The 23,712-nt window shown below is 39.0% G+C and overlaps 1 protein-coding gene and 1 pseudogene across 50 annotated transcripts in view; both read left to right on the forward strand.

The window, feature by feature from the left end:
• Window positions 1-23,712, forward strand: part of TTN (titin) — a 273,051-nt gene that overhangs the window by 39,817 nt on the left and 209,522 nt on the right. For 49 of the 50 annotated variants that reach the window (XM_070070523.1, XM_070070550.1, XM_070070524.1 and 46 more), the window contains 7 exons: window positions 233-374; window positions 463-628; window positions 1,773-2,004; window positions 3,503-3,787; window positions 4,010-4,135; window positions 9,089-9,277; window positions 14,161-14,205. In XM_070070523.1, coding sequence (XP_069926624.1) covers window positions 233-374; window positions 463-628; window positions 1,773-2,004; window positions 3,503-3,787; window positions 4,010-4,135; window positions 9,089-9,277; window positions 14,161-14,205 — 1,185 coding nt within the window. Of the gene's footprint in view, window positions 1-232; window positions 375-462; window positions 629-1,772; window positions 2,005-3,502; window positions 3,788-4,009; window positions 4,136-9,088; window positions 9,278-10,237; window positions 10,613-14,160; window positions 14,206-23,712 lie in introns of all 50 variants that reach the window. The other variant, XM_070070577.1, reaches the window with a different exon arrangement.
• Window positions 11,228-13,452, forward strand: LOC138849128 (uncharacterized; annotated as a pseudogene).

Here is a 23,712-nt window from a genome sequence, read left to right on the forward strand (position 1 = left end):
TGGTGGTTGTCTAAATGTGGGAGGAGACAATAGGAAGTGTCTAGGAATTTGACTAAGGGGTACATGGTTTCTCTTAAGAAAAAAGAGAATGTTATAAAATTATGGTGGGTTCTGACCCACTCCGAATGCACTGAAAACCATTGAATTATTTTCTTTAAATGGGTAAATTGTACATAATATGAGTTGTATATCAGTCAAGTAGTCAGTGAATGTTTTACATACTGTCTTCCAGCTCGTCACATAGAATTCCGAAAACACATTAAAGACATTAAAGTTCTTGAGAAGAAGCGAGCCATGTTTGAATGTGAAGTCTCTGAACCTGACATCACTGTGCAGTGGATGAAAGATGGCCAGGAGCTGCAGATTGCAGACAGGTCAGTGTGCTTATCTTGTACCCTGCAGGAATTCTCAGTTTCCTTTGGATCATCATACACTAAACTCCTGTTTCCATCTCACCCATAGAATAAAAATCCAAAAGGAGAAATACGTCCACCGCCTTCTGATCCCATCCACACGGATGTCTGATGCTGGGAAGTATACAGTGGTGGCTGGAGGAAACATGTCAACCGCTAACCTCATTGTAGAGGGCAGAGATGTTCGCATTCGAAGTATTAAAAAGGAGGTTCAGGTATTGTCTGCATACTGAATTTTTTGAGAAATCATCATTAGTCCCTAATCCATAGTTTATGTTTTGAGTTTTGACTTTCACGTTTCCTTACCACAGTTGTTTAAGGAATTAAATCAGTTCATCCCTTCTGGCTTATACTCTTCTGCTGACATCAATTTAGTCAGTTTCCACTCACTTAAGGAGTAAGTGTGTACATCCTAGCTGTCTAAATACTTTAATTAAAGCTGCTGTAGAAATTTCACTGTCTAGTAAATGACTACTTGCCAAGCAGCCCCAACTAGAAAAGAACTGAAGTTTGAATTGTGATATGCATACATCAGTTAGAATTAAGGACACTTAGAACAAAGCGGCATTTTCTCATTAGATTCCTATGCATGGAGAGACAGACAAGTGTGCAGGGACTTCATGGCCAAAAACACTTCCTGTGAGGGTTAAGAAGAAGGCCAGTCTGAGCAACACCAGGTTCCTACCAAGAATGCTGAGCGAACACCCTCACTGTCTACTACATTTTGTGGAGCATGGGTGCTGGTCTTCTTGAACGATACAATGGAGGGAACATGCTCAGAGAAATACCTTTTGAGTACAGTTTCCTTATCTAGCTCATCAGCCAGAGAAAACCTGGCTTAGAGGCCTTAAACCTGGGCAAAAAAAAAAAAAAAAAAAAAAAAAAAAGCTTTCACCAAGGACTCGACTAATCTGATTATGTCTTCTATCCCTTACTCCCCAGTTCTGAACTTCAGTTTTCTTACTTTTAAAATGAGCATAATATTTCTTCCCTAGCCCACAAAGTTGTTGTTCTTATCACAAAAAGTCAAACTGAACAGTAACTTGAAAGACCTCTATAAATTATTAAAAGCCCCAATTATTTCTGGTTTTGTTAAGAAACAACATTTAAAGATAAAATGATTGTGTCTTTGGGGAATCTCCCTCTTTAGTGCAAAGATAAGCATGATTCTCTATGAGAGAAGTCTGAATACCATTTGTCTAAGACTGGGCAGGAAAAAGTAGAATATGCCATCATCAGCTAATGTATTGTGCCCTAATCTGTAAATTTTGCATGCTCCTCCAAGGAGCAGTTTTAGCAATTGCATTAACTGAAAGGAAGCCAGAGCCTCAGCTCTGTTTTTTGTCGTTCCACCAACAGGTTATTGAGAAACAGCGGGCTGTTGTTGAGTTTGAGGTCAATGAAGATGATGTTGATGCCCACTGGTATAAAGACGGCATTGAGATCAATTTCCAAATTCAAGAGCGATACCAATACACAGTGGAAAGAAGAATCCACCGGATGTTTATTTCAGAGACAAGACATAGTGATGCAGGCGAATACACCTTTGTGGCTGGAAGGAACAGAAGTTCTGTTACTCTCTATGTCAATGGTACGTTGGTAGAGATTTGAACACATTTTGCAAATCCACCTGGAATGATCCTCCCTTTGAAGTCACTAACGTTCCGATCATTCTGGACAATTTCTATAGAACTCCAGGCATGCAGTTTCAGCTACATTGATTTTCACATTGTACCTGTGGAAAACAGAGGGCAGCTGGTAAAAGGGCTATTGAGATGTCACTTCCATAAAGCTTCTGATGGCCAGATCCTCATTTGGTTCATTAATACTACTGAGCATCTATTTCATGCCAATTATAATATAACCCAAATTGATTTTCAGATACCGCATTAAACTCTCTTCCACCCTAACTGCTTCAGTGCTAGCAGGCTACCAAAGATTGGAGCATTTTCAGCCTGTTGTATGGAGTGGCTGGGAGAAAACAGAAGTCCTCTTTGAGACCATGAGGATCATAGAGAGCCAAAGGGAAGGTCCTCTCCCGCAGCTAGGTCCTCTCTGCCTCCAGCTGTAAGACCAGGGACCCTTTGGGGCAGGAATCCACATGGTACCAAGCACTCTGAGGAGCTTGATGGCAGTCCTCAGAGAAGCACCACTAAACCTTTGCTTTTCTCATTCAAAACCCTAGAGCTGATTTTAAGAGTAACCTGTGTATGACTGCAACCTGGTTACATGGACACAAACAGATCCTCCATCCCTGCCCTCACCCTGGGCCATATCTCTGAACAAAATGCCTTGGAAGCAGATTCTGGAATACTAGTGCTTATCTCATGAGTCACGAAGATGAGCCATATTGCCAAATTTCTCTAGATCTCTAGAGGACCAAATGGTCCTGATGTCTAGTTGTGGTCTCCATATTAGAGGTAGAGAGACTGAAGCACAGTAAAGGGAGTTCTCTCTCCCCATTTCTCAGTTCCAGGAACTACCCAGGCCCCTCACTCCTAGCAACACTAAGAATATGCCTTAATTAGCATAACAGGAAACCTGAATTTTGTTAACTCTACCTAATTGCATTCAACTAGATCTAAAATAATATTCATTCATTCATTCAATACTTACTGATTGCATTTCACTGGCACCTGTATAAGATGAAATGACTGTGACATAGACACAAATACTTGCAAAGCAAACCAACATGGGTGGGATGACCCTTTTCAGCACATGATTCGATCAAATGACTTAAAAATTGGCATCTTTTGGGAGCAGTTCTAGAATGCTTGCTAATACTCGTTGCTACACCCCTTCCCCAATCAGGAACCAGGGTGATCATGTTATATTGAGGGACTCCACCCCTCAGCACCCCCTACAGTATCAAAAATATCTCTCTGAAGCTGTTTCTTCTTTTTAGAGATGAAATTCCAAATGTTTTCTTCCTATGCAGAACAAAGAATGTTTCATATTCCGAGGCAAATAAAGATACCACAGTTCCAAAGTTTTGGTTCTGGGCACACAAGCAGCCAGTGACAGTTTTGGTGTGCCTTCCTGAGTCTTGACACTTTTTCCATGGGCTGTTTGCTGTCATTTACTTCCAGCTCCTGAACCACCTCAAGTTCTGCAGGAGCTCCAGCCTGTTACTGTGCAGTCTGGCAAGCCTGCCCGCTTCTGTGCCGTGATATCTGGCAGACCACAACCCAAAATTTCCTGGTACAAGGAGGAGCAGCTGCTTTCCACTGGCTTCAAGTGCAAATTTCTTCATGATGGGCAAGAATACACGCTTTTGCTGATTGAAGCCTTCCCAGAGGATGCGGCTGTCTATACCTGTGAAGCCAAGAACGACTATGGGGTTGCTACAACCTCAGCTTCACTTTCCGTGGAAGGTAGGGATGCCTGGCTACTTCGCATCTGAAGACAAAACCTAAGCAGCCAATCTTTGTGCTCTCTCTGCTGTGTTTATAAATACAATTTTGAGCTCATAACAGTTGATTGCTATCCAACTTTGAAAGCACTCAGCTGCAAAGTAAATTAAGATAGATCCACACGCTCCCCTCTGTGAGGTCTGTGTGGTGACTTAATCATGACAAATGTTCTGGTCTCTTTAGTTCCAGAAATTGTGTCTCCAGATCAGGAAATGCCGGTTTACCCTCCTGCCATCATCACTCCTCTTCAGGACACAGTTACTTATGAAGGACAGCCAGCCCGTTTTCAGTGCAGAGTTTCTGGAACAGGTATGTTTATGAACAAAGAGCACCAGTGCTAATATTTACAGAGAATGATGTGTGCGCAAAGTTCTCTCCCCTCTTCTTCTGTCACCAAGATCTCTTATGCACACCTCGAAAACTAGTGGGCATTTAGCAGAAGACTAGCTTTAATTATTTAAGAAGTAGACTAGTGATTTACACTACTATTTTGTATCCTCAAAACTGATTAAATTGATAAATTTTAATGACAATGAAAAATGAGATCAGTATTCTCCATTAATCTTCACAAAAGCCATTTTTCCACTTATTAGAACTGCACTTTTATATGTTGATTGAGAAATAACAGTGACAAAAACTACAATCGTTACTAGATTAGTTATAGTAGTACCTACATATGTTTCAAAAGAAGGGCCCATTTACATTGATGACATTGCTGCATGAAGGATGTATGTACTCTTTGGAAGCCAATACTATCCTGTAGCAGTCAAAGGGTTTGAATCTTGCCTCTAATGTGTGACCTTAAACAAGTGTATGATTTCTCTGGTTCTCTTTCATTGTCTTTGAATGCATTATTAGAATGTGTATTTCACAATAAAGGGAATTCTGTTTGAGTATGTAGAACCTGGTCCCTGGAAAACAATAGCTACTAGAAGGCAACTCATGAGAGCTAGAGTGGATTCTTGTCCTGGTATAGCCCCCTGGCACAAAGTAGGTACAAAATAAATAATTGTTGGCTGGATAAATGAATGATTGTTAAATGACTAATACCAAACATTTAAGATTATTATCAGTTATTGTTTTTAGGTAACCCAAGTCAGCAGGTAGCACATGCTCATTATATAGTAATCTCTTTGTCAGAGGTAGCTGCTACCATTTCTGATTGGGGCAGGCTTTGTGAAACTACCAGCCTTCTCCCCACTTCAGGAGCTTGATCTAGTTAGGGTGAGATCACATAGGAAGAGCCATTTCAGGCCAATTTTGATTTGAGACTGATTTCAGATACAGACAAGATAAATCAAATGATAAATGGAATCTATCCCAACTGAAAATCACCCCCTTCTTTTCTTGGATTTTGTATGCAATCATCAAAGGAAAATTCTCAGTGCTTGGATCTGCTCAGGTCTCACAGCACTTTGCTTTCATGAGTTTTACTGTTTTCTCATGCTTGTCCCAGTAGTTTGTACCCCAATCTCTACCTTTCCAGGGGCAAGAGCTCTTTTCCTAAATAAGTTAGTATTTCATTTGATCTTCTAACCTAATGTTCCCTTCTCTTGGATAAGAGATGATGATCTGGAAACCAAATGACCCACAGATGTTATTCCAGGATTACATGAAGAAAGAATGAAAGAGAACCAGAAAAATCACACATTTGCCTAAGGTCATAATGGGAGCCAAGATTCAAACCCAGCCTCTTTGACCATAAAACTCCTCCTTTGAACCAGTATGATATATTGCTTCCAAAGGAGTATACCTTTCAAATAGCATTATCAATAAAATGAATGATACCATAAATATAAATGGATTCTTCTTTTGAAATACATGTAGATGCTATTATAATTAGTCTAATAATAATTATAGTTTTGTCACTGCAATTTCTAATTTTAGGAGTATAATTAAAAGACATAATGTGTATAAGGCACCTATAGGCATGCAAGTGATGAGTGGTGAATACATCCATTTTCCTATAGCCATAGGGAGGAATTATATAAACATCAAAGTCTAATATTGGATGAGCAACATAGACAAATATCACAGACTCTGGGACATATTGTTTGAGAAATACTAAATATCAGTATCTGAGGATTCATGCATTAATAGCATACCAATGCAATAAAAATTAAATTCGCTAAAGAGACACTAAATAATTTATGTATTCAATTAAATTTTGGAACAAATTTTTCATATTAACCTATTACATATGTCATTCAAAGTGATGATAGTTGTCTGAATTAAATTTGTATAATATTTTTAGTTTATGAATCATATTTTGTCTTTAAAATGTTGCTAGATAGATTGATAGATAGATGGATCTGTTTTATTTATTTGAAAGGCAGAGTTACAGAGAGAGAGGGAGAGAGAGATTTTCTGTCTGCCAGTTCACTCCCCAAATGGCCACAATACCCGGGGGGTGAGCCAGGCCAAAGCCAGGAGCCACGAGTTTCTTCCAGGTCTCCCACATGGGTGGCAAGGGCCCAAGCAATTGGGCCATCTTTTGCTGCTTTCCCAGGAATGTTAGTAGGGAGCTGGATAGGAAATGGAACAGCTGGGACTTGAACTGGTACCCATCTGGGATGCCAGTATCGCACATGGCAGCTTAACCCACTATGCCACAATGCTGACCCCGCAAAATATGTTTTAAGCCTTCTACAAGACTGATTTGGGTAGTAAGAGGAAAATTCTCTACCTTTTCTATGTGACTGATGTCTTTTAATGCTTGAATAGGCTTTATAAATTCATGAAACCACTAACTTCCTGTATGTTAATATTAATAAACATATAGAGGTATCAGCACTGTCTTGTAACCATGTTTATTTTTTCCATATGACAGAAATTTATGAAATAAAATATCCTTTCTAAAGCTTATCTAATCATATAGTTTGATTCACTGGGATTGAAAATACTTACACAATTTGCTATGACCAAGTAGTGCCTGGGTCATTGAAACAAGATTTGCTTTCAATGAATTAAAGAAAAATGAGTCCTCTAAACCCCTAGTCCCATATTTTTAGGAACATGGTCCTTTCTGAAGCAGGAAACAGTCTAACAATTGGGTGATGAGTGTCTAATAGTGAAAATGTTGTCTGTTGAAGGTCTCTGGTGACCCCTACTGGTTGATAAGCAAGATAGACAAGTAGAAATTTACAACTGCTTATAAAGCTAGCTTCTTGCTAGGGTTTAGTCTACAGGGGATTAGTTAGTATTGTTTGCAGGCTTACGGAGTGACAGAGCTAAACAAAGTGGTAAATAATTTTCTAGGGCTGGTATATGGCAATTGTTCGTTTATTCATCTTTCCATGTTTTTTCCTACCAACACTTAACTGCTTCCCAGCTATGAAGACATTACACTACATCCCAGTACATACTTGGCTCTTGCTCTCTATGAGCTCGGTGTGTAGGTGAAGAGATGCATTTGTACAAGCAGATGCCAAGTTCTGTAACAGGACCATGTACTCAGTGTTCTCTGTCTTAGAGAATCACAGAAAGATAAATGAGCTGAGAATTGAGGGAGAAATAAGATTACCAAGCACAGTGACATTCCAGACAGAACACATGCCCAAAGGCACACACGCTTTTGAGAACACTTCAGGTGCTGAGAGCGATGTGTGGTTTAAGTCTGGTGGGAAACTAACGTCGTTAGTGGGAGAGAAGGCTAGAAAAAGAAGGCAAAGGGCAGATATGAAAGTGTTCAGTTTTCCATGCTTAGGATTTTGAAATGTATCTTGCTTATATGGAAGATGCAGTGAGAATTTTTAAGCCCTCAGGTTACATGTTCAGATGTGTTTTTTTAGGAAGAATGGACAGGTGTGGTAGGTGAGATGGGAAGTCGGGGCTGGAGAAGAGACTATTAAAGTAGTGTTGGCAAAGCCTTCAGCAAGGGGAGTTTGGAGAGAGATGAAGGGGGTAGAATGGAGGCATAGTAAGGAGCTGGAATAAACAAGATTAGGGACCAAGTGCAGTAACAGAAGGCAGAGGAGCCCTGTCTTCTGGCATGTCTGAAGACCCTGCTGACTCCTTCTGTGATATTAGACATTCATTAATGAGTGACTCAAGCCAGTGGCTTATAAAACCCTTTCCCATGTATTATGTCATTAAATTCTTACAGCAATTTTATACAATGAAAATTTCATGAATTGTATGCACACCATTTTATAATCTCTCTTGATCCAGAGAGATTCAGTGAGTCAGCTAAGGTCACAGGGATGGCAAATTTTCTTCTGTACCCTGCTGCCTAAGGAAAGGAGATTTGTTTCTTTAATAGGAGAACCTATAATTTATAAACAACCACTCCCAAGGGAAGAAGGGTAAAGTTCATAGACTAATATTGGTGCTAAAATGCAAACAGATGTTAGTGATTGGCCATTTAGAATATTCCCATGGATGATATCAAGATAAGGAAGTGGTATAATGACTATTCTCCAAAAACAAAATGGCTCTGATATTGGAAATTATAATTTAAAGTTAAAGTTAAATTAAAATTTAAAGTTTACATTATCTTAATCTATGACAATGTAATAGCGCATCATTTTATCCTTGATTTGGATGTTTATTTCCTAATATTTGAATGGAAATAGATATTTTATAATTTATTATAGCAGCTACTTTGGAAAAGATTGATTGGTACCTAAGATGTTTAAATTCCACAAGTCTCCCTCAAGATTAAGATTATCTTCTGCACAATTATTGGGCTGTAGATAAATCTGTGATGAAGACTTATGACACCCACTCTTTGGTCATGAAAAAGCAGAGATTGTTTTCTTTCCCCTTCGTAGGTGTCTGGTTTCGACCTTGTAGAATATTGCACTCATAAGCTCGCTTTTTGACTGATCTTTCTGCAGACCTGAAGTGGCAATTAAGTTACATCCTGTCCCACAGGATGTAAGAGGAGAGTCACCAGACCATCTCAGACCAAACTCTTCATGACCACCATTTCTCAGAACTATCTGTTTCTCATTATTAAATATCTCAAAATTTTATTCCTGCTTCCACCAGATGATGTACAAATGCCACGAGTAGAGAATATAGCTAAAATTCCATCATTTTAAACATTACAACCAGCCTGAAAAAAGAATAAGTTGGATTTTTCTAGATGAAAGGAAATAATATAGCAGATACAACATCCCCAAGAAAATATAATATTATTATGACATATACGAAATGCGCTCACTAATGTAATTAACATTGTGTTTGCAGGTAAATAAAAACATCCACTTGCTTGTGTGATTTAAATATCTTTGTTGTTCTTGTTGTTTTGTGGTACAGACCTCAAAGTGTCTTGGTACAGTAAAGACAAGAAAATCAAGCCATCTCGGTTCTTTAGAATGACTCAGTTTGAAGACACGTACCAACTGGAGATTGCTGAGGCCTACCCAGAAGACGAAGGAACTTACACTTTTGTTGCTAGTAATGCTGTCGGCCAAGTGTCAAGCACAGCCAACTTGAGACTGCAAGGTAGAGTAAAATGACTTTGAGAACCACACTTAAATATGGAGTTAAACTCACACTATCAGTAACAATTGCTAAAGATATCACGCAAATCATCGTCAGTTCTACCATTAGCTTTTCATGCAACTAATGCTTTCCATGCTATAGGCAATGTTCTCACTTGTCATTGGCCTCTTCTCGTTATCAACCTGCTTTTTCTCCATACTGTTTATAATGTATTGCTGTCCTCGCTGGCTTTTGTGCCTCCTGATCAGTGTAGATCCAAAGGGGGAAAAGTATGCTGGAGAAATAGATTGTGATCTTGTTTGCCAGGATGAAGATCATGTTTTTTAAAGAAGTCTGAGTGTTATCATCCTCCAGGATGTTGACATAATTATGAATGTGCAGGATGATTCAGGTCATTCACATCTAGATGTATTCTCTATCTTTTGTTTGACATATTTGTTGGTTGAGGCTCTTGAATTGTAATCAGAAGCACTTCCTCATTAGCAAGGGGCATTTTGATTCAGTAGCAATATTTTTAGAGAGTCAGGCTTTTTTTTTTTTCCCTGAATGAATATAATCTAGTTAGCATTAAGTAAGCACATATACACAGGACTTAGGGAAACTTCCTAATTTTCCATCTTAAGTTAAATTTGCTAGAATTAGATGTTTTCTTGACAATAAATTTAAAGTAGATTATAAAACAGAAAACCTGTTTTACAACCAGGGGAGGAAAGAATCCCTGAACCATTGTATACTCCTCTATTGCCTTCATGATGTTTCTAAGCCCATTTGTGTCTCACCTTGCTCGCCTGGGAAATGGAATGTGATTTCAAATTTGTCTTGACAAACAATAGAAAGGCATTGTGATTGAACTGGATTCAAGTCCATCACTGAAATTTGTGACACATCTGTAGACAACTCCAGATGAGTTCTGGTTTCAATGTAGGGTAAGACATTAAACACTGGCGTGCTTCTTTTCAGGATTTAGCAAATTTGAAGAAGTTACATCAAACTCCCAATGGCATGTCTCTTCAGCAGTTTCATTTAAGAAGGAGTCCCTTGGCCAAAAGCCCATCTTCATCCAGCCTCTCTCCAGCCTCAGGGTGCACAGCGGGGAGACAGTCAGTTTTCATGCAAGGGTTTCTGGAATTCCCAAGCCAGAAATCCAATGGTTTCATAACCAGCAACCAATTCTGCCAACAAAAGATGTAGTTTTCCATTTTGAGGAGTCCACAGGCATGGCTTTAATGCTTATAGTTGACGCTTATTCAGAGCATGCTGGGCAATACTGTTGCAAAGCAGCCAATAGTGCTGGGGAAGCCACTTGTGCAGCTACACTCACAGTGACTCCGAAAGGTAAAGCCCTTCTTGCTTCAAGGTCTGGTTTGCTGCATATGGCCTTGCCCCACTTTGACTAATGAAAGTCTCAGCTGTTTGTTTCATGCGAACTGTGGTCTGCTCATAATTTCACTAATAGAGTAACACCCAGAAAGTACCCCCAAGCCCTCAATTGCGAGTTAACCCCTGTACTTTAAATCTAACTGAAGTATGTGTTCTGTGTGTTATATCGATTTGTTAGGGACCAACTTTGCTTAGGTTTTGTTTCTGTTTTGTTTTACTTTTCTAAGCAACATTACATTGCTAAATGACCTACTTTCTGTATATTGTTTATAAAGTATGTGATGGACAGAGGGCAAGTGGTATCCCAAATATATTCAACTAAAAGATGAGGTGGGGTGATATTGAGCTTATATCACTCTACATGGCTGCAGTGGCACCAGAAGGAAGGAACCAGAGACAGCATGGCATCCGCCAAGAGGCTTCATCAATCACTCATCTCTGGGTCACTGGGAATGAACTTCCTGACATCCTAGAGCATGCTGCACCTGGCATGCTGCTTCCACGTGACGATGATGTCTCTCATCTTCATCTTCCGTGCCATTTTATGTTACTAACATAGCCAAGTGACAAAGCTTACATCTGAATCATCTTTTCTTCTTTTTGTCACTTGATTATACAGTGCAAACTCTAAATAGACAAGGTCCTGGGAAAGATAGAAGAGAGCCCACCAAGCCCCAGGCAGTGGCAGATTCCTCATTCACTAAGGAGGAGAGCAGGATATCTCTAAAGGAAATTAAGTCGTTTCAAGGATCATCATATGAATATAAAGTGCAGGTTTTAAGAGTGTCTCAAAGTTCCACCCGCATAGCTATTCGAGATAGGAGTTGTGCCACACCGTGCCCCTTTCAGAAATTGCAGGAAACACTTAGGTTTCTGAGAAATGTGCCGAAGAATCAGTGTGTGATGCACCGAAGATTCTCCTGCCTCTCCAGGAGCTCACCATATGGTGCAGCAACACTGCTCAGTTCCTCTGCGTTTTAGAAGATGAACTCTCCACTGATGTAACCTGGACTCACGAAGGTGCAAAGATGGAGGAATCAGAGAGTGAAGCCATCTCCAAATATTCAATGTCATAGCTCATATTCAGACTGAGGACTAGCCAGGTGCACCATCCACAGTGACCATGGAGAGAAGACAATGTCAGCAGTGCTAAGCATAGAAGGTGGCTGTTTGATTCTTGGCTGTGACTTGCTTCATTTCATCTTCTTCACTTCGTGTAGTTTCTCTGCCATACAAATTAAAACAATGGATATATTAATCAGAATATCTTCAGTTAGCGCTCTGTTCATAAATGATTAATGATAGCCAGCCAGGTCACTGGTCAAACTCATCTTGAAAAGCTAAGGTTCTGGTCTGGACTCAGAAAGTTTATCTTTTGAATCTTGGTTCAGAGAATTAAGGTTTATTTCATTTGTGCTACTTTTTTTTTTTCTAATATTTACCAAATGTGCCTTCTAGATCGTGTACCAAAGGTTAAAATGTTTTGTTCACCAAGTACTTAGTACTTGTTACTGTACCTGACACTGTGCTAAATATAAATTTTATTGTTTCAACAGTAAGGGACTCAATTCTTACCTACCGTTTATTTTCAGCCCTAGCAGTTTTAAGGAAGCCATGAAAATAGTAAATTGGGCACTGAAAATAATAAGGCTCTGTCTGGACCAAAATTAGTAGCCTCTAGGTATTTCTTAATAAATGATGCTCCTTTTCCAACTTTAGTCCCTCCTGGAATTATAAAATTTTGTTGTAGGAAGATCATTATTTTTGCTGTGATTATGCTTAGTTCTCCATTCTGTCTGGAATGGAGCAACACTGGAATACCTGGGAAAGCGATGACTTCTTCCTCGCATCCATGGGCTTTTTTCTTACATACTCATGGAACAAGGAAAGTATTCTTCAGGTACTAGAGGCTGGCATTGTGGATCTGTGGGCAAATGAGTTTTCACTGAGTCTCATAGTGAAAGAAGTTCGGACCTCTCCAGGAGTCTGTGGACATGGCCTGAAGTTTCTCCCTGACCCTGGCCATATTATTGTTAAGGTGTCAGAGACAAGCAAGGGATAGCTCCTTGCTATCTATGTGACCAGCCATCTCTGCAGTTATGTTTTGATGTAATAGTCTTTGTTCCTGCCCAGCAGAAGGAATCGAGCTCTGTGATTCATTTAATGCATCTACAACACCCACTCACCAAAGAGACCTTTTTCTTTTGTAATCTTAAATTATGTTCTGTAGCTATCTCTGGTTCTTTTTCTATAACTAACAAAGGGAGTGTCTTATGAATGGAGGTCAGTTGTATAAATGAGATGGAAAACTCTACCATGCTGGGAGTTAGCTCTCAATTTCACTGCAGCTGCTAGATAGCACAGCAATCACACAAGACCATTTATCTGGAGATGTTGTCTATGAGGCCTGTAGGTGACAGCCATGACAGTTTCTGCAGCAGTGTAGTTTAAAGTTAGCTTTGTTGTGCATGGGAGGAAATTCAGGCCTTTCAATTCACTTGCAAAAAAAAAAAAAAAATGCCATGGTATGGCGCTTGAATGTCAGATATATTAGTTTTGGGACTAAACTTTTTCTTTGTATCCTAATGACATTCCATCTTCTCTACATTCAGTATGTGTTTTCTTCTTATAAACACAGCTAATTTATACCTTTTCCTAGATTTATTCTTACCTAACAAAAGAATCACAAACCAGAACAGTTAAAAAATTACCCTTGGTTCAGACACTAAAGTATTAAAACAATAAGTCGCAAATTAAAACAACACATGAAGTCAAAAGAGAATCATCAAAGAAAATATCAAATTTGTCATTAACTCCATGCCAAAGACCACAAGGAAGTGAAGCAAGGCAATCAAGTCTGCAGACACAGAGCCTCATGGACTGCAGAACAAGAGTGGTACCAGGGCACTAACTTGTCCCGAGAAGCTTCCCAGAAATTATTGTGTCCAAAGCTGTCCCTGTTCCTTTTATAATAAAAGCAATATTGAGTCAAAGTCTTTGTACAGCTCCTTAATACATAGTTGGACTTTATGTGAAATTTGAAAAGTGGTTCAAATGAAAGATTTTACGAGCCAGAAAGCTGAATTTTACAGAGAGAATAGCCCTCATCTCAAAGTAACAAGTGAAAAAGTGCATGCCCCTTCCAAATGTGATTTCATGTCTTAGCAAGTACTTAGTCAACAGGATGTTTTTTAACGAAAGAATATTCCTTTAGTTTGTGGATTGCTTTTCTGAGTGCATGTAAAGGCATGGGGGAATTATGGGACTAAAAGTGGGAAATTCCATAGAAAATCTAAAATGAAAATGTTTTAAATCTCCCCGTGAACCTTGTCAAGTACTTCATCAGCTCATTGACTTGTGTGGCATGGACTTTTTGGTGAATTTCGGAGATGCAGTTTTTTCTTAGTATAAGAAGAAAGTTTTAATTACATAGGTCATGAATTTGTCTCCAAAATGTATACAATTAAATACTAAAAATCTCTTCATATGTGTTTGCATTTTAGCCCATGAACCGTTTTTGCATGAGGGGATGGAACTGGAGATGAAAGGTATTGTGATAATGAATGTGAGATTTAAGTACAAATTCTGAAGGATTAGTAGAATCCTTGAGCAGCCTTCTTTTTCTTTGAATTATTGAGAAAAATGATATAGATGTACAAATATATCTCTTAGAGTATATATTACTATGTTGCATGCCTGGTTTAGTATGCTGATGGATACATGCATTTCACAGTAATTTGTTGTATGGTAATTTGAGATCTTGTATTTAAAATTTATCAGCCACGTTCAACTTCATGTTTGCAGCCATTTCTAAAAGTGTGTATTATAAAAAGTTGTCATCTTAATGCATGAAATCATGAAGTAGTTTGTTTTCAAAATCACAGTGAATTAAATTCGGCGACAGTATCCTAGCTGTCATTCCCAGAATGCAATGTCATGAATGAATCCTGATGGAAATGCTACTGTGTTTAGGATGTGTGAAGACATTACATTCCAATTCCGGTTTACACTTCATGCACACAGATCATTTTAACATGGATATGTCTCTTACACTGGCTTGCAGATAGCTGCCTATGGGATCCTTTTTGCCTGCTTTTCTTTGCATAACATTGTGACTTTGTGGCTGTATTAGTTCGAATAAACGCCTTCTCATTTTATTTTAGCTAATAATTTATAGCTATAGTACTTGCATATTTGTTCAAATAGTTAATTCTCAAAAATAATAATTTATAATCAAAAGGATCAGAAAGGGCGTTTATTCCACTCTCTGCAAGTCAGGTAAGATTTTTCTCTTAGCCATCAAAAGAACAAAGTTGTCCTGCTCTCAAAACAAATACGCACAGGAACATGTTATTTTTGAAATTCATTTTTGCTTGTTCAAGAAGAAATTTCAACAGTTTGAAGAAAAGACCAGACAACGAACGATTTTCGTGTCAGAATCTTTTAAACAGAGCATGGTGTTGCGTTTATTCGAACAAATATGGTGAGTGAATTTTTTTATGGATTTGTGAGATCTGTAGCATGCACTTTATTTCATTTCCTATTTTGCAATTTCATTTATTTTCAACTTTTTCCAATACAATGGAAAATAGTAAAATACCTTATAATTTATTTTTTTTCCAGAAATATTCTCTGAGGGGGAATCTGAACCCTCAGAGAGGGACACACGTGATGCCTTTTCAGATTCTGAAGACTTGGACCACAGCTCCATGACTGCTAAACGATATGCACACAGAATATCATCTACAAGCTCCTGGCCAGAATATTTCAAGCCTTCTTTTACCCAAAAACTTACATTTAAATATGTTGTAGAGGGGGAACCTGTTGTTTTTATGTGTAGCTTAATTGCCTGTCCAGTTCCAGAAATAACTTGGTTTCATAATAATCGGCCTATCCCAACAGGTCTTCGTCGGGTAATAAAAACTGAGAGTGATTTACATCATCACTCTTCCAGCTTGGAGGTTAAAAGGGTCCAAGATAGAGATTCTGGGAGTTACAGGTTATTAGCAGTTAATAGCGAAGGGTCTGCCGAATCAACTGCATCATTGCTTGTTATCCAGAAAGGGCAGGATGAGAAGTATTTAGAGTTTCTGAAAAGGGCAGAACAGACACATGAAAACATGGAGGCGTTAGTGGCTAGGCGAGAAGATAGGCTAAAGGTTGACCTGAGGTTTACTGGATCTCCCTTTAACAAAAAACAAGATGTGGAACAAGTGGGAATGATGAGAACAATACACTTTAAGTCAGCGAGCCCTGGCAAGAAGACAGATTTCTTGTATGATGAAGAATATTTAGAAAATCAATCTGACATAGGAGGATGGCTTAACGTAGGTGAAAGTTTCCTGGATGAGGAGACCAAAATGAAGTTGCAGCGTTTACGGGAGGCTAGGAAAATGTTAATGGAGAAAAAGAAAGTATCCCTTTTAGAAATGCCATCTGAGATAAGCGCAAGAACTTTGGGAAGTGACGCTAGTGAGCAGGAAACCCTGCTCACTAGAGAGGAAGTGGAGAGTTCGTTTGTGTCTGATCTAGCTGAAAGTAGGGATAAGGATGATTATTCAACTGAAGATATTATCCAAAAGCCACATGCTCTTCCTACTCAAATGGATCAAACCGTGGAACCTGGAGAGCCTCCCACAAGCTTTCTAACTACTGTTGATGAAGAAATTCTCCAGACTGAAGTAAGAGTGAGCCAAGAAGCACTTCTCAGAGAAAGTCTACCCGAAGACCAATTATATGATGAGATTCTTGTGAGTGAAAATACCCAATCAGGAGAGTTTAGAGAAATAGTGACCAGTACTTCCATTGGAGAGTCATCTGAATATATCCCTAATACATGTCAGCATGAAGAAATATATGAGACTCCTGAAAAGGTGTCCCAAGTTAGCATACCATATGTGAGTGAATCTTTTGGTACTCATGTAAATATCCAAGCAAATGAAGATGGAGAGAGCGGAAGAACCACAAAGGATGATTTGAGAGAGTCACAGTACTCTGCTCCCACAAAAGTTGATGAATTCAAAACTAAACAAGAGGAGAAAACCACAAGAGTCTTTGAAAGCTATTTCCAAAGGCATCCACAACGTTGCCCGCCTTCATTTCTCCAAGAAATTGAGTCTCAGGAAGTGTATGAAGGTGACAGCTGTCAATTTGTCTGTCATTTTCAAGGATACCCTCAACCCATTGTGACGTGGTATAACAATGATATACCAATCCCACGCAATCAAGGCTTTGTCACTCAAACTCTGGAAAACTATTCCACGTTAACTTTCCCCTCTGTTCATCTTCAAAACAGAGGTTCCATTACTTGTGTGCTGTTTAACCAATATGGAACAGTGAAAACAACCGCTGTCCTCACAGTGAAGGCAAAACAAAGACATTATGTTGAAGCCTATAAGGTCCCTGTGCTCCATGACTACACAGATGAAGAGGAGGAGCTGGCGTTGGTGTTTGACCAAGCGAAGGATATCTACCCACATTTGGGTCAGGAAGGCCAAGAAAATTTCTCTCTGTTGCAATCAAACCCTCCGGGCCTTCCCTCTGCAGATGCAGAATTGCTTTCCTTTCCTGTAGAAATTCAGGTAACAGCAGCTACTCCCACCCCAGAGCAGGATAAAGAGGTGAGAGAAATGTTTCAATCTGAGGACAGGGGACCTGAAGCAACGGCTCCAGGCCAAGCTGTACAGTCACCAAAACACAAATTCAAATTTTCATCTGATATTACTAATGAGCCACCAAGAATGTTAGAAGAAATGCCAAAGCATGCCAGGTGTAGAGAAGGGGACTCTCTAGTACTTGAATGTTTAATATCTGGTGAGCCTCAGCCAGTTGTAATGTGGTTTCAAAATGGAGTCCTTTTAAAGCCAAACCAGAAGTTTCAGTTTGAAGAAGTTAATGGGAGCCACAGATTATTTATTATTGATGTTAATTCTCAAGATTCTGGAAAATATAAATGTGTTGCTGAAAATAATTCAGGAATTGCCGAGAGTGTTTTGGATTTATCAGTGGAACCTGTCGCTTACAGGGAATACAGTCAATTGCAAAACATTGGTGGAACTGATGTACATTATTCCCGAGATCAGCAAGCACAAACTTGGGCAGCATCTGAAAGGGCGCACTTTTACAATTACCCAGTTGATCCTTTTGTTCCCCAGTTGAATATAAAAGAATATTCTATAAAGGAGTGCTTTCAAAGCTTTGAGACAACTAAACAGATACCCAGGAAAGAACAGGTGCGCTGCACACTTTCTCGAGAAAGACTACCCAGGTTTATGCAGGGTGCTTCTAGATCTATAATAGTGAACCAGCCTCTGAGGGCTGAATTCATACGATGTCAGGATGAAGGGAGGGAAGAACATGTAAGTGAGAAAGCACTGCACCACGCAGAGGGTACTGTCTATCCATTTGTTGATGATTTCAGTAATGTTAATATTAGGAGAGAGGTAAGAAAGGATTTTAGAAAACTTGGTGAAACAGAATGGGCAAATGTGCAAGAATATGCACAAAGTGACTATTTACCAAATGTCCAGTCTGAGAGACCTTCTGACAGTTACAAGACAAAAGACTTGCCTATCACTGTATATGAAGCACCTCTTGGTGAAGAGAGACGTTACCTGGGCAAAAAGGTGAAGCATCGAATTATTGCATTTGAAAAACTGCAGTGTACAGAAAAAGGATTTCTAGAAAAGAGACCTACTAGGAAATCATTTGTTAATCCTCCTCAAAGAAAAAGTGATGCCATAGACTTTTCATTAACGCAAAGAGAGTCAAGGTCAAGAAATCTAAACACAAATATGTACCACGCAGAAGAAATGTCTCCAGACTCTGGACTAGACTCTTCTCACATTGAAATGAATTTAAAGCTACTTTCCGCTCCAATTCCAGAGGACTTAGAAGTACAAGAGAGTGAACAACAGAAAGAAACGGGTCCAACACATCAACATGCAGTCTCTGAGAAAGCTGAACAAGAAGCACCGCCTTCATTCGACCTAAAGCAGTTTCACTCTCAAAGAGAAAGTGCAGATGTAAAATTCCAAAAGTTGGATAGTGGCCAGCCAGAAGCTTATTGTAGAATCCAGCACGCTGCTTCTGAGCCAACTGATACTGAGTGCCTTGTATTTGATCTAAAACAAATGTACTCTCATTTAGAAGATCCAACTAAGAAGCTCCAAGGACAAGAAACTAAGCAACAGCAGGAAATACATTACAAAGAAGAAATTCTGGGCCCTGAACCATTAGCATCTGATTCCCATGGTGCTGCTGAAGTAGTGCAAAACAACGCATTAACCAGTAAAGAACTTTCTTCTAGTCCGGCGTATTCTGACAGAATCCAGGTGCAGGAAAGTAGTATTGATGAAAATACCGTTTATTTAGAAAAGGAAGCCCAACATGTACAGGAACAAAATGTAGAAATGTCTAAAACAGATCTTTCTCTTAGATCCTTTTCTGAAGAAATTCATAGCGAGTCGTGTGCCTTCCTTCAAACCTCATCTGATGATCTAAAGGAAACTGAAGTTTCTGAAAAAAACAGTGTTCTAGAAAATGGAGACGGAAGTTTGATCTCACACTTGAAAAAAGCAGCCAGCAAAGAACAGCTCTTAGAGGCTTGTGAAAGGGAACAAGAATGGATGTTAGGACCAGAGTCGGAATCATTTCCAAGGCAGGAGAGTGGGGTCCAGGCAGACCCACAGGGAACTCTGGAAGACCACAAAGCCAGGGTGCTGGAGGCAGACCCACTGAACAGGCAACTCTCCCTGAGCCAGTGTTTGCCGTTCTTAATGACTGGGGAACAAATAAGTGGAAAAACGGATAGCCCTGAAGAAGAAAGATGCTATGAGGCTCAAGTTCAAGAAGAAAGATGTAATGAAGCTCAAGTTCAGGATGAAACCTCTTTTTCCACTGTAAGTGAAAACACAGAAACTTGTTTTTCTGAAAATCTTCCTACACTGGATGAGGCACGTCCAGCAGATGGGGTGGAGTTCGAGGCCTCTCTAACACAGTACCTCCTTGCTACTGGAAAGCACCAGGCTCCTGCAACTAAGGACACCAAACCCAAGCCCCAGCTTGCTCCAAGGGACTCGGTCACTTCAATGGAGGTTGAAGAAGTGACTTTCAACACTGTCTATGAGTATTACAGCCAGAGACAGGAGCCACTTGGTCGCCCCTATTCTCCTGAATCTGATATTTCAATAGACGTGGGGAGTACCAGCAGCGAAGAAATCTCTGAGTTAGATCAGTTTTATACCCCACCATCATCTGTTGAACATTTTGAGTCTCCAATGTCCCCTGATTTATATTTTAATCCTTCAGACACAACTAAACAATCCTCAACAAATTCAGGAGGTGAGACTGTAGAGAGATATTGCACCCCTTCAGAGGAAGTTACTGAAAGATACTCAACGCCTTCTGAAGGCGAGATAGGAGAAAGATATTCCACACCGCCAGGGGAGACACTGGAGAGATTCTCCACGCCCCCAGGGGAGGCTCTAGAGAGATACTCCACACCTCCAGGGGAGGCTCTAGAGAGATTTTCCACACCCCCAGGGGAAGCTCTAGAGAGATACTCCACACCCCCAGGGGAGACTCTAGAGGGAGATTTTATTCCCACTGGAAGACCAAATCCCACTGGAAAATTTGAAATATATCCATCCAAAATAGAAAGAGAAGACAGTACACCGATTGAGCATTTCCACACACCCACAGAAGAGCGAACATCACCTTACGATATATGCCGCTCCGATTCATTTGGAACACCCAATGAAGCCATTGAGCCAAAAGACAATGAAATGCCTCCATCTTTTATTGAACCTCTGACAAGAAGGAAGATCTATGAAAACACAACATTAGGCTTCATTGTTGAAGTTGAAGGTCTCCCAGTTCCTGGCGTGAAATGGTATAGAAATAAATCTTTGCTAGAGCCGGATGACAGAGTCAGGATGGAAAGGGTGGGCAATGTGTGTTCTTTGGAAATTTCCAACATTCAAAAAGGAGAAGGGGGAGAGTATATGTGCCATGCTGTGAACATCATAGGAGAAGCAAAGAGCTTCGCGAAGGTGGACATAATGCCCCGGGAAGAGAGAGCGGTGGCGCTCCCACCTCCAGTAACACACCAGCATGTCATGGAGTTTGATTTAGACAACGCCACATCATCGAGAACACCCTCTCCTCAAGAAATTGTCCTGGAGGTGGAATTAAGTGAAAAAGATGTTAAGGAATTTGAGAAGCAAGTGAAAATAGTCACAGTTCCCGAATTTACTCCTGATCATAAAAGCATGATCGTGAGTCTGGATGTTCTCCCGCTGAATTTAGTAGATCCAAACATGGCTGCAAGGGAAGAAGAAAACAAAGATTTAAAAATTGATTTAGAAGTATTTGAAATGCCTCCTCGCTTTATAATGCCTATTTGTGATTTTAAAATTCCAGAAAACTCAGATGCTGTGTTCAAATGCTCAGTTATAGGAATCCCTACTCCTGAAGTTCAGTGGTATAAAGAATACATGTATATTGAGCCAGATAATGAGAAATATGTGATTAGTGAAGAGAAGGGGTGTCATACTCTTAAAATCCGAAATGTCTGTCTTTCTGATAGTGCAACCTACAGGTGCAGGGCTGTGAATTGTGCAGGCGAGGCCATCTGTCGGGGCTTCCTCACCATGGGCGATTCTGAAATACTCGCTATGATAACAAAGAAAAGCATAGTGACTTTAAGCAGTTCGAAGGCAGAATTAGTCTTAAAGAGCAAATATGCAGACTGCTTTTTTGAGTTCCAGGTGATGGAAGGGCCTCCGAGGTTTATCAAGGGTATTTCTGACTGTTACGCACCCTTGGGCACAGCAGCATACTTCCAGTGCTTAGTTCGTGGTTCTCCCAGACCCACGGTCTACTGGTATAAAGATGGAAAGTTGGTCCAGGGAGGGAGATTCAGTGCAGAGGAAAGTGGCACCGGGTTCCACAACCTATTTATAACAAGTTTAGTAAAAAGTGATGAAGGTGAGTACAGGTGTGTAGCTACCAACAAATCAGGAATGGCTGAGACCTGTGCAACACTCACTCTAACTTAAAGGAATAGAATTGATTACAGTGGCTTCACAGTTTCCAAATTAAATGGATCTAACCAACTCCCAAATGTGTCTACTCTATTTGAATGCATCCCATTGAAGATCCCTGGGGAAGAAGTCTCTCCATGTGGAAAGCTCATCTCTGTAATACGTGTAAATACTCTGTCATCTAAATTGTGGACTCCTCACTTGTGTCAATTATACTGTGTATCATCAAGCACAATTAAATTTCTCCTTGGCTCCCTAACTGTCTGCACTGTTACTTTACCTTCATTCTTCTTCCACAAAGTGTGTTGGCAGAATGCATTCTCTTAGCAGATCAGCTATATATGCACAAGTAGAACAGAAAATTGAAGACCATGCCAGAAGACCAAGAGAGAAATTGGTAAGGGAAAATCTCTTTTCTCCCAATATTAGTCATTTTTGAAACTGTTAATACTTTTGCATCCAAACCCATGCTTATTTACTTCTACTTAGAATAGGCAAACAAACAACAACAAAGCAGAGCTTTGCCCAGTTGGTAGCTAACTCTATAATCTGCTTTACATTGCAATCTGAATATATTAAATTGCCTCCTTCAAAACTATTTTCATTCTTAATATTCCTCTTCTTGTTTCAATTATACTGATTTTAAGGGGACCAATTTTCCCTCTTTATGGACAGGGTTCATCTAGACATTGACATAATATGCAAGTAAAGATTTTGCTTGGAAATAACTCATTTTTTTCAATATTTGCAATGGCATCAAATGTAAAATGTAGCACTAATTTAATATTTGGGGAAAATAAAAGGAAATGGTATTACATTAACTTATATATTTTAACCTGTTTTCTGGTTTTGAAATCTTTAAAATTAGAAAAAAGGAAGTGAGATATGTTCAAAATTGAGGCAAGATTATAATTTATAATTTATATTTCAAATTGTTTATAAATACTAATAAGCTTTCCTGTCCTTTTTACTGAACTTCATCTTTAAAACTAGCTAGAAATCCATAAGCATCAAAATTCACTAAAATGTTTAAATATATTTCTAAAGTGACTCTTTAATTTGTTTTTCAAAATTTAAATAAATTTATAAATTCCTTAACTTTGTACCTGTCTACCAATGTGGACCTAAATCTTCACAGATAAGTTTTAATGAAAAGAAATTTAGCTTTCTTATCTGAAAATGAGGCCATAGACCAAAAGTCTTCAGAGATGACAGTTCAACTACACAGGTCTATATAATCCTGGTAGTAACTGTCCTGAATATAATTTAGAATAAATTTTAGTTTTGCAAAAGATGAGCAAATTAACAGATTATTGTAATGATGTTATAGATTTTCCTTTCTTCCAATTCTTAAAATATCTACTCTTGACTAACTCTATAAGGAATAAGGATTTATTCTACTCTTAGTCACATATGGATGTTAAAATTAATTAGCCTTTCAGGTCATAACAAACATGACAAACATGCTATCCCCAAATATTATAAGCATAGCTATCATCCAAAACTTGTTTTTTTAATTTAAAAAAAAAAAGCAATGAGGAAGAGAGAAGAAAAAAGAGAAAAATGTCTTAATTGGATTTTCAGGAAGGGCTGAAAATATATTATTATTTACAGAAGAAAGAAGACTATTTAATTTTGCTCATTAGAATTCCATTAGTTTCAAATGCATTGAACTTAAGGATATGCAGAATAACAATGACTGAATACAGAAAAATCAGCCTTGCCCACACTTGACTTACTCATTAATTGTTGTAGATAATTAGGTGGATTTTTATTTTCTGACTCAATGATACATAAAAGCCTGAATTATTAATTTCTCATATGCTGGATAAAGAGTTCATTGTATGAGGGAACTTCAAAAAGTTGGTGGAAAGTGGAATTAAAGAATAAGTTTATTTTGATACAAAATTTTCTGAAATCCATGCCTAGATTTTTTTCATAATATGCATTTTTCATGAATTTTTGGAAAAACCATCCTGTACTTGGATTTCAAAAACTATTTGTGTCAAA

This window comes from Oryctolagus cuniculus, chromosome 3 (assembly GCF_964237555.1).
Source record: "Oryctolagus cuniculus chromosome 3, mOryCun1.1, whole genome shotgun sequence".
In the NCBI taxonomy this organism is placed as follows: domain Eukaryota; kingdom Metazoa; phylum Chordata; class Mammalia; order Lagomorpha; family Leporidae; genus Oryctolagus; species Oryctolagus cuniculus.